This window comes from Rhizopus microsporus, assembly GCF_002708625.1.
Source record: "Rhizopus microsporus ATCC 52813 unplaced genomic scaffold scaffold_2, whole genome shotgun sequence".
NCBI lineage: Eukaryota > Fungi > Mucoromycota > Mucoromycetes > Mucorales > Rhizopodaceae > Rhizopus > Rhizopus microsporus.
Window position 1 is genome coordinate 1,150,107 of NW_019671917.1, and position 11,578 is coordinate 1,161,684.

Sequence of the window (11,578 nt, forward strand, 5' to 3'; positions counted from 1 at the left end):
CCACATCATCCGTCTCCGTTTCGCCAACTATAAGGAACTGCATCCTACTCCTATAGAATTAGAACCCTGATGATGAAAATTTGGAAAATCGAATGTCAGTTATTATTCAGAAAGTTGAGAAAACAAAGGCTAAAAAACTGCTCGCAGAAAATAGCTACAATAACTACACGGAAGACCAGAAAACCCTCTTTTTATACAATTTGAAAATCAAATTTTTCTCAGCAGCAAAGTCAAGAAGACTTGCTGGTATATCTGGACGAACAGCACAAACTTGGGCTAAAAATTTGAAAGTCGATCCTGATTGGAATATATATGAAAAGCAGACCAACAAAATTAATCGCCCACGTAGTCAGCTTCAAAACGAACAAAAAAGTCATATCATCAGTTTGTATGACGAAAAGCCATTCGCCACAACAGATGAAGATATCGAAAGCCTCATTCATGCATTTGAAGGCTTTAGCTTAAAAAGAAGTGCAGTTAACAAGTTTATTCTTCATGAATGTAATTTGTCAATGAAAAAACTTTCACGTCAGCCTGTAGTTCGAAATGATACCACTCGTATTAACAACAGATATACATGAATTGTTAAATAGATGGCTACGGATATGGATTATATTAAAAACTGCGTCTTTATTGATGAATCCGCTTTTGATATAAATATGAGATCATCCCGTGGTAGATCTATCCGTAACACGCCTGCTGTTGTTGAGACACCTTTTACCAGAGTCGAATCACATACCATCTTAGGGGCAATTTCATCTGTAAGTGTTGTCAACATTGAAGTCAGAACCGTTCAGATGAGAAAAAAGGTAAAAGTTTCTGGGGCTCGCAAAAGAAAAACTACGAGTACAAAAACAAAATCCAGCAAGGCGGGGATAAGAACAGGCCATTACCTTGAGCTTTTGAGGAGGAACATTAAATCAACTGGATAATTTCCCAGAAATGAAAGGCGTTTACCTTGTTATGGATGATGCGCCTATTCATACTCACGAAGAAATTAGCTCTTTAATTAGTAGTAGAGGATATAGATGTATTTATCTGCCTCCTTACTCACCTAAATTGAATCCCATTGACCAATTTTGGGCTATTGTCAAAAACAGAGTAAAACGTAGCTAATTTGATGCTACTGAAGACCTTCATACCAAAATCGCTGAGGCGCGCAACAGTGTGCCTGTAAACGCCCTTCAAAACTGTATTCAACATTCTGTTAACGTTTTTTCTAAGTGTTTAAATAAAGAATCTATATAAAGATAAATTGAACCAATACGACAATTGAAGGAAAAAAGAAAAAAAACGCTATTTGGATTTGGTATATCCGCCAACTGAGACCGTAAGCACTGTATTTTATTAAGTCACCAGATTTGGAGAAGGAGGTGCCAGCTTCGATTTGCTATCGCGAAAAGCGATCCAAGTTCCTTTAACCCAGCCCCTCTTCAGTACTTTTTCAGGTGCTTTCTAAAAAGCTCGGTTGTACTTATTGCTCTTTACAGACTTGCTGCTTTGCTTGATAACAGCCTTTTCTAATGTACATGTCGATTGTTATTTTGGACTCTACCATTAACTTACAATAGTCCGACTGGAACTTTTGTACATCAGGTTTGTCTCTGGAAGCTTCAAAAGCCGAAGTATCTGTTTCCTTGTTATGCAGTATTTTTGGGTTTTGTTATTTGCACAGTACTAATTTAGGAAGAATAATAGGTGGTAAAAATAATATTCAATGCAAACTCTGTGGTTGCAAGTTGATCGTGGTATTCAAACGAAATTCAGGTGAATACGGTTTGACAGAATGTAGCAGATACTATCAGTTCAATGGTACAGAGCAACTGATGGATGGAGGACTTAAAATGCCAAAATCCTGAAAGATATGATTGTTAACTTGGCCAACTCCTGCCCTGAAAAGATCTGCGAAATAGAGACTGTGTGTTACCAGTCCATAGAAACCACATTCACATTACTGACAATGGATTCCCCAGCTTGCACGGTTTGTTAAATTAATCACATGTATCCTTTACAATTTCCAGACGACCCAGAACTCAACATTAGATAGCCCTTACAAATATTGGGCGCTGTATATAAATCATGTCTAATAATTGAAAGAACAAGGGCCATTACATTAGACAAAGTAGTGACATTTGATTTGGGTGAAGGAGTCCTATTCTTCTTTGTTTTCAATGACAGCCAAAGTTAACGAAACCCAAGAAAAATCGACCTTAGCGCTTTATTATACTGAAAACATTCATTATATCTGTTTTCTCACATAATTTACAAATTGTATTCATAACTTACAGTTTTACTACACTTCGTAAGACATGGCCTTGAATGTTGTTATCATTTTTTTCTTTATTATTTCGAGCTTGTACTAGCTAAAACAGTGCCCTTTTTATAATAAACTTCATTATGTGTTCAGAAAAATGAACATACATTTAGAATAAAAATATTCATACCATATATTATACATGATAACGCTCCCTCATGAATTGAACCATTGGTGCAATGACAGTCTTAAATTCCGTTGGAGGTATATATGGCATACTTTTTAACACAGTGTTTAAGTGATCTATTGTGGTGAGGGCTGGCTTGAGAAAATCATGGCACATTTTAAAAAGGTAGTCTATGATTGGCGTGTAAACTCCCCAGTGGCGACATCTAAATCTTCAGACGCACTACAGTGACCATTTGATTATGAACCTATATGATTATCCAACAACTGTAATGGTTCACACATAAAATGCTATGCTGTTTGTTTGCCTTTTTGGTATTATCATTTAATGGCTTTACATCCCTATTCACTCCCTTCAACAACTAACCTCAATCTGCTGCTTAGCTGATCTACAGTGACACCGGTTCATTTCGAGTAGCTCTTGGCATACTTCATTGCGCATGCTTGTAATATAGTCATAGCAACACAAAGAAGAAGTACAGATATATGTCAATGAATCTTTGTATAACTTCTTTATTATGAAAAAAGAAAGGAAGCTCATTATTACAAACAACGTTATTTTACATGTAAACAAAAGTATTACCTGAATCAATCATGACAAATTATCATTGGCATATGATAATGAAGCTTTTTGTGATCAGTCTGTTTATATTATTCTTTCTTGGAGTAAGTTCATACGATTAAGCGTTTATAGGATAAATGCGACGATGTTGCATACTCATTGAATAGTGCACGTTTTCAAGGAAACAAAAAAAAAAGGGGGGTATTATGAATTGACTACTTATGATGAAATTGACTATAACGATTTTATCCTTTTATGAAGATACTTGGCTAATGTCTTTTTTTTAAGACTTTAGCTAATAGTTTCTGAATAAAGTGCAGAAATAAATATAGAAAATTTATACCTATTTTTGGAATAATTAACCCTTTTTGGTCATGTAACTGACCCAGACTGTTCTAATGCCAAGCAAAACAGAAATAACTTTATTTGCGTAAAGTTTACGACTATAAATACGCGTGTTCTCTTTTCATAAACCTTCAATAGTCATCATGGTATTTCGTCTTGCAACTATAATAGCCGCAATTGCTACTGTTGCTACCATTAAAGTATCAGCTCAAGTTGATTACTGGCAATCATTCAAAACACAAGTAAATCCTGCAAACATTAGCATTCCAAGTATTGCGCAAACAATAAGCCTGGAACCTTCAGTAGAATGCACTTACTATAATCCTGATCCTGCATACATTAGAATTAATGCTTCTGAATTTCCTACTGTTTGGCAAGTAGCTACTACCAATGGCATGGCATCAAGCAGTGAGTTCCTCAATCTCTATAATTCGATTGATTGGAATAGTGCACCCAATATTCAGCCTCGTAAAAAGAACCCAGATGGCTCTCTTGATTTCACAGGCTATCCTAGCTCTGACCCTGACTGTTGGTGGTCGTCATCGCTCTGTACTACTCCAAAGCATCCTGGAATCAATGAAGATATTGTCGCATGCAGTGAACCCGAGACTTGGGGTCTGACTTATGATGACGGGCCTAATTGCTCTCACAATGCATTCTATGATTATCTTCGAGAACATGATTATAAGGCAACCATGTTTTATATTGGATCAAATGTCATTGATTGGCCATATGGCGCTATGCGAGGTATGCAAGACGGACATCATATTGGTGCCCATACCTGGTCTCATGAGTACACAACCACCCTCACAAATCAAGAGGTGCTTGCGGAATTCTATTATACGCAAAAGGCCATCAAGCTTGCCACTGGTGTGACCCCTCGCTATTGGCGTCCTGTAAATTTCATTTGAATTTCAACACATTGTAAACTCACCTATTTTTCTAGCCTTATGGTGACGTTGATGACCGTGTTCGGTGGATTGCTAGTCAGCTGGGACTTACTGCTGTCATTTGGAACCTTGACACTGATGACTGGGCAGCCGGAGATACAGCGACAATGCAACAGATTCAAAGTAATTATGACGCTTTTATTGAAATGGGAACCAATGGTACCTTTAAGCATACAGGAAACATTGTATTGACTCATGAAATCAGTAATGATTCGATGACCTTGGCCGTCAATAACCTGGCTAGGATATCAAGCGCCTATAAGAACATAATGAATGTAGCTACATGTATGAATATCTCAAATCCATATTTTGAAGACTTTATATATCAACCTTTGGCAAATGGAAGCTTAGGAAATCAAACTAATACGCCTATACCTTCTAATAAAGCCAACCCAAGTACAATCAGTAGACCTTCGCCTAAGCAAGCTGCAGCTCAAAAAAGTTCTGCCAACGCCGTTGAGCCTCATAGGTTTCCCCTTATGATAGTCTTGATGCTCATCTTGGCTGGATTTTTACTTAATTGTTAAAAAAATTGATTGGGTATCAATAAACATATACATATAGCGGTATTTTGGTAAGATCACAAGACTTGTGTGAGTGCTCGGTTGTATTATTTACCTTTTGGTTTGCCAGTCTAATAGTGATAGATATGTGATAGTAAATAGACGCTGTCTTCATTTTGCTTAGTAATTATAATTGATAAAAACGCCATTCGATATATAATGTTTAGCTTTTTTTTTTTATTGCTTCTGCATTCATAGCTTAATGAGAGCCATATATACATTTTGTTGCCATACGATTGAATATGAAATATAAAAGCACACTAATATATATATCAAAGGTGTTTCTATAGACAACACTACTTTTTTACATCGTAAAGTATCGCTGTGCAACGTGCTTACTCAATGCAGTCGCTGTTTGTAATACAAGTCTGTTCTCACAGTTCAGGGCCACTTCTTATCTTTTTTGTGATTAACTAACTCAGCTGTTACTCATTATAAATTTCTTACATCGTTTATATGGAATGGTTAAAGCTAATTATCATAACAAAAGCACCCAAAGAAGTATTCAAGAAGAACTCAAATAAAGGCAACAGTTTGTTGCTTTTGAATTATACTTGTATCCGCTACTATGAACAATAAGCTCATTCTGCGAGTGACTTGTGCAAGGTGCTGTATCTGAATTTTTAAGGCATTTATTTAATCTACGCATTTATTCTTTTTTTTTTCTGTTTCTCTCTTTAACATATCCAACTTCACTATGACCACAACAGAAGTGGAACCAACGGAAAGATCTCCATTGTTAAAGCATCAGAATGAGATAAGAAACAGCAAGTATCCCATACTTGAAGATGATACAGGCGATATAGTTACCGTTGTCACAAGCCCCAACAGTCCTTTACAAAAGTCACCAAGTGCTGAAGAGATATTAGAAAGAAGGTTGAATGGAGCGCCTCGATGGACAATTTTTCTAGGGTAAAAAGGGATAGTAATATACTTTTGGGTTGAGTATGTAACTAATTTACGTGAATAGTTTATGGGTAGGCGTTGCCTTGGCTTCATTGGATGCGTCTATTGTAGCAACCATCTACCCACAAGTTGGTACTGAATTTAAAAGGTAAATTGGATCAGTTTATTCGATAATCTCGTAATAGCTTTTCGTTTAGATCAAACGAAGTAGTTTGGATAGCAACAGCATATATGTTGAGTTATACAGCTCTACAGCCGTTATGTAAGCAGAACCATCAGACTATATATTTGTTCTTGCCTTAACCTTTTAAAACTGTAGACGGTCGTATTTCGGATGCATTTGGTAGAAGAACATCGTTGCTGTTTGCTACAGCTGTCTTTTTCATTGGCTCTGCCATGTGTGGTGCATCCTCCACACTGTGGATGCTGGTTGTCTCCCGTGGTATTGCCGGGATTGGCGGAGGAGGCATGAATACTGTATCCGCTGTGATCACTAGCGACTTGGTTTCTTTGAGAGAAAGAGGAAAATACCAGGGTTATGCCAACATTGCTTATGGAGTAAGCTATTGGATATATGTTGCTTGGGCCTTGAAAAACTAACTTGCAGAATAGCTTGGTTCTGTTGTCGGAGCACCTTTGGGTGGCTTGATTACTGATAAGCTGAGTTGGAGATACTGCTTTTATATCAACTTGCCTCTTTTAGTAGTTTCACTTTATGTTGCTATCTATTTACTTACGGACTACAACTTGGAGGAACAAGAAGAAAAGTCATTTATCAAAAAGCTCAAAAACATCGATTACATGGGCGCATCTGCTATTGTATCATCTGTTGTCTCCTTTCTACTGGCCACTTCTATGGGCGGAAACTCTCGTCCCTGGAGTGATCCGCTAGTATATGGACTGCTCATTGCTTCTGTTGTACTCGGCGTTATCTTTTGCTTGGTTGAAAAGTACATTGCACGCAGTCCACTGATGCCATGGCAAATCATTTCAAGCCGTACTCCATTAGCCTGTGCCCTGAGCAACTTCTTTGTTATTATGGGGTCTTTTGCTACGACTTATACCGCTCCTCTATTCTTCCAAGGCGTCCTAGGCTACACTCCCTCCCAAGCTGGTCTTTTCTTTTTGCCTAAAGTGACGGCTATGTCTATTGGATCTCTGTCCTCTGGTTTTTGGATGGCACGTACAGGAGAATATCGCAAATTTATCATTGTAACATCCTTTATAGCAGCATTGGCTATGATAGGCACCAGTACTTGGACACACGATACATCATTTTCATTCATCATTATCTGCTTAATCCTCGATGGATTTTCTTCTGGAGCTATCATTACTTCTACCCTTGTAGCTATGCTCTCCTGTGTGGGCAGTGGAGGTAACAAAAAGAGAAGCAGTACCGATAAATAGATCTAACAACGTTTATAGAAATGGCAACGATTACTTCTGTTTCTTATCTATTCCGATCAACAGGCGGTGTTATAGGTGTATCAGTCACGTCAGCTATTTTTCAAGGCTTAGTGAAGAAGATATTGACGGAGAGAATAAAGGGGCCCGATGCTGAAAAGGTACACAAGCATATGTTCCTCCATGCATGACCAATAATATTTTTTTTTCAGGTTATTGATATTGCCCGAAAATCCATGACAGAGGTTAGAGACCTTCTTTCTCCAGAAGCATTGGCAATCGTATTAGATACCTTTGAAATTGCCGTACATTACTCCTTTTATTTCTGTGTTGTCGTGTCCATTTTTACTGTTATAGCATCACTATTTATACAGCAATTTACTCTTCATGCTCGTATAAAATAATATCACTCAGTTGCGTGCCTTTGATAGGCAAAAAGCTATCTATGTCAATAAATTATATCCATTCTAATATAACAGCCGGTTGAATTACTGACTGTTGAAAAAGAAAGAAAAAAAGGGCCTTTTTACAATAATATACACAAGGTTCTATAAAACTTTATTTCCCACTTCCAAGTCCATATTTATCTATAATCTTATTGAAGTCTCTTACGCCTGCGAGATTACCTTGAGCGACTACAGTGGCTCTACCAGTTCCGCCACTAGTGACACTAGTAGCGCCTCGGACAACCCTGCTGGCTACTCTTCTTAATTCATTGATGTCGACTTTATCAATATTCGACAGCATCTCATCGATGCCTGTCTTCTTTCCGTGTACTTGCACTTGTCTACCAAGATCTTCCAGTTGTACCATTCGACTTTCCAGATTCATCAATAAGGAGCTCTTCAATTGATTCTTTGCGCGATTCAATTCGATTTCTGTAACGCCCAATCTACCGACATCGCCTCTAGCCACAATATCTAACTCGCGACAGATGACTTCAAACAGAGCGTTTGTGTATTCGGGTTGACAAGATCCAGAAATTCCAAACAATCCAGAATCAGTGTAGCAGTGATTGAATGCCTGACATGATTCGACCCAATAATGTTGGTTCAAAACATTGGTGAAGAGACGGGAGTACATTCCTTTGCCTGGTCCGCCTGCAGAGAAGGAGCCACCTCCGCCCAAAAGGATCTGAAGCGTAGTAAGTGCATAGATATCAGGATCATCAATCGATACACCTTCGAATGCAACATAGACGTGATTCAATGGAGTATCATATCCAATTTCCAGCATTTGCGTACCACCAGTATATTGAGCAGGTTGTGTTGCAATATCGAAAAGGGATTGAGATTTAGCTGAACTTAGTTTTGTGTTGAGCAGCGACTTCACAAAGGATTTGCTGCTATTATTGTCCTGACTCTGGGATTTATTTGCTTGCTTCTTTAAAGCTTCCAAATGCGTCATGACTGAATCCAAATTCTCTTCTGATTTAGGAATATCCCCGAAATACTTGACAGCAAGGTCAACCACCTTGTCATGTTCAGCACCGCAGGCAGCAATGACCATACGCTCAGGTCTATACCATGCATTTCTGTATTCATGAATAAGTTCTGGAGCCATCTTTTGCAGGTTTTCTGGAGGGCAAAGTAATGGGTTTCCAAGAGTGTTTCCTTGATATGCAACTGTGTGTAAAATCTCTGGCAAGATCATATCGGGCTTTGACCAAATCTCTTCAATTTCATAAAGAGCAGTCTGGCGCTGTTCCTCAACTTCGGCCATATCAATCGTAGGGTGACAGACAACATCCGAAAAAAGAGATAAAACTCGACCAAGATCTTGAGAAAAGATAGCAGACTGGTACATAATGGACTCACGAGAAGAAGAGCACATGATATTGCCGCCTAGAGATTCTAATTCTGCTACTACTTCATCAGCTGATCTGTTCTTGGTGCTCTTTATATGCAATTGGATTAGTCAATGAACAATAGTATTATTTGTTGTTCATACCTTGAAAGCTAATCTATCCAGAATATGGCTAACACCTCTTGTTTTCGCAGTCTCATATCGACTGCCAGCATCCACGTATACTCCTACTGCGCTAAAGTGTCCAGGGGTGTTTTCAGAAGCAATGCGTATACCGTTAGGAAGGGTTGTAACTTTACAGAGACCTGTAGAAGCCTTTGAATATTCTTGAACTATGGTTGGAAATCCATGGACTAATCCTTGCTGTAATCGTTTGTAAGTAACTTTTAACACATGTTATAAATTTAAATGTAATACCTCTGATCCAGGACTAACAGTTGATTCATTTCGCTTAAGGACCGAAGAAATAGCCTTTTTATAAAAGCCTAAAGAAGATCTTGAAGTGCTGCTTAAAAGACGGGAAGCCATGAAAAAGAAAAAGGGGGATTAGGGGGAATAGGCGCTTTTATTTAACACTCAGACTGCTCTTTATACAGGATTTTGACTTGCACCTTATTCAGAAAATGATAGAGAGCCCATAAGAAGCAAAAGAAATGAGATATAAAAGAACAGTTTAATAACTCAGTTATTTACATTGATATTAAATACTTATATTATAAAGAAGAGAATTTATAAGAGAAAAAGAGAAGTAAGAAAGTGAATGAGCTTATAAATTATTAATTAGAAGACTAACGAATAAAGAATAATGTATTATACGCTTTATACTTACTGAGACATGAAGGAATGCAATGCCGTTATGAACATCGCATTAAATCCAGAGAGCACCATTAGTCTTTTGCAGGTCTTGTGAAGGGAGGAGGACGTTCATTGTCGTGTTTTGATTTATAAACAAAGATACCATATATATTTAATGCACTGTTCATATCGGGATTCCACACCGTACCACAAGATTCATACTTGAAGACAGAGTGCACTCTTCGCTTTGATTCAGAAGCAGAGAAATTATTCATTTCTTTCATTTTACACTTGTTGCAGATCTGACGTTAAATACTCGTCAACCGAAACAAACTCGGTCCCCCCTCCGTTGGACTGTTTGCATTTTCATTTGGTTTCTTCAATAATACGTCTAGTAGGTGCAGCTCGTTTGCCTCTCATATTTGAACAAAAAGAACCATTTCCGAACGCAATAATCCGCTTTCGTTGAGCGGAGAAAGGAAGGTCAGCAGGAGGTAGAGATACATAATTTCATACAAAAAAAATATATTAGAGTGATTAATATTTTATCCGAACTTTTTGATGGAAGAAGCGATTTGAAGAACCTGATAACAAGTTGGAAAGTGTGTCTCATCTTACTTTATTATATTTCAGCCTTAACGAATGTTAAATCATCCTGTATAAAACTCTGGGCTGCATAAAAATACAAAGGGAATCCATTACAGTCAACAGATTTGACAAAGAACTGAGGAAAATCACTATTCTTTGTAATACTTGGTGACTCAGATAAGTGCATAGGGTTTTGTCTTTACTATTTTATTTAACGCGTAATGTTTATTCTTTATAGTAAGTATAGTGTCGCATTAAAAGGGCATTTAAGCAATAAAAAGAGATAAGGAGACAATTTATTGATGTCAACCTCAATACATATTTGATGAGTTAAGAATCAATCGATTCTTTTAAAAATGCCTAAGTTCATGGTAGGCAGCAGCGAAGTCGAAGCATTCTACATTGACGTTCCAGTTTAAATATTTAAGAAAGCTTGCCTCCATTTGGTTACTATATAAATAGACGTTAATTTTCATGAATAAAGCTACAGGCTGTTTATACTTGCATCTTTGTTAGAGGCAACTCCTTGGTCACTTGGAAGTGCTCTGTGTTGTAAGCACACTTGTCACTCCAGACTTTGTCTGTGATAAGGGCAGCCAATCGCAGAATGGTCTTCCAGCTACCATCAAAGAATGCTTGCCCAGATGTCTTTATGAGTCGTTTGATATAGATATAGGTGATAACTACATCTTCACAAGTCAGCTTGATAAAAGTAGGTCAATAGCTGATTAAAAAAGATGTTTAAAGATTAATAATCATCTTACATCAGGTCGCGCAAAAAGTTCGTCGATTTCTTCAAATACATCAGTCCACTGCGTGTCACAATGCCTATCCCAAGTGGTACTACGAGAAGCCTTTGGCCACAAGAACAAAGGATCACAGTTGAAATCTTCTCTGGCATGTGATTTTTTGATAACATCATATAATGCCCAAGATATGCTATAGAGAATTATTAGAAAAGATCTTATGCAAAATGATAATTTACCTGTCGACCGTCGCCTGGAAAGCTTCAGGGTTGTTTTTCTCCTTGTTGAAGGCATCCTGCCAAGCCAATTCGTATTTCTTGCCGTTAGAAGTCTTGCTTACAGCCATATAAAGGCCAGCGTCGTTCACCTTTACCTCGGGAATGTCAAGGATCTCTTCGCTACTTTGTGCTCTAATTGCTATCAAACCAGTAGGGGAAACCAAAGACAAGGATTTACCATCAGAAACATTATCA

The 11,578-nt window shown here is 37.7% G+C and overlaps 3 protein-coding genes across 3 annotated transcripts; 2 read left to right on the forward strand and 1 right to left on the reverse strand.

Moving 5' to 3' along the window:
• The first annotated feature begins 3,456 nt into the window (after nucleotides 1-3,456).
• On the forward strand, nucleotides 3,457-5,007 carry RHIMIDRAFT_211482 (chitin deacetylase 2). Its single transcript, XM_023607197.1, has 2 exons — nucleotides 3,457-4,243; nucleotides 4,294-5,007. Exons 1-2 carry the CDS (start codon nucleotides 3,491-3,493, stop codon nucleotides 4,822-4,824), a joined length of 1,284 nt encoding a protein of 427 aa, XP_023470038.1. The 5' UTR covers nucleotides 3,457-3,490; the 3' UTR covers nucleotides 4,825-5,007.
• A 328-nt stretch (nucleotides 5,008-5,335) lies between these two features.
• RHIMIDRAFT_60388 (MFS general substrate transporter) lies at nucleotides 5,336-7,693 on the forward strand. The gene is made up of 7 exons (XM_023615460.1): nucleotides 5,336-5,772; nucleotides 5,831-5,914; nucleotides 5,964-6,028; nucleotides 6,086-6,324; nucleotides 6,379-7,141; nucleotides 7,192-7,331; nucleotides 7,383-7,693. The coding sequence occupies exons 1-7, from the start codon at nucleotides 5,558-5,560 to the stop codon at nucleotides 7,572-7,574; spliced, it is 1,698 nt and encodes a 565-aa protein (XP_023470039.1). The 5' UTR covers nucleotides 5,336-5,557; the 3' UTR covers nucleotides 7,575-7,693.
• A 47-nt stretch (nucleotides 7,694-7,740) lies between these two features.
• RHIMIDRAFT_182364 (uncharacterized protein) lies at nucleotides 7,741-9,288 on the reverse strand (the record flags this gene model as incomplete). The annotated part of the gene is made up of 2 exons (XM_023605806.1): nucleotides 7,741-9,066; nucleotides 9,121-9,288. Coding segments are annotated over 2 exons (1,494 nt in total), but the record flags the coding sequence as incomplete, so codon positions are not given.
• Between the last annotated feature and the right edge of the window lie 2,290 nt (nucleotides 9,289-11,578).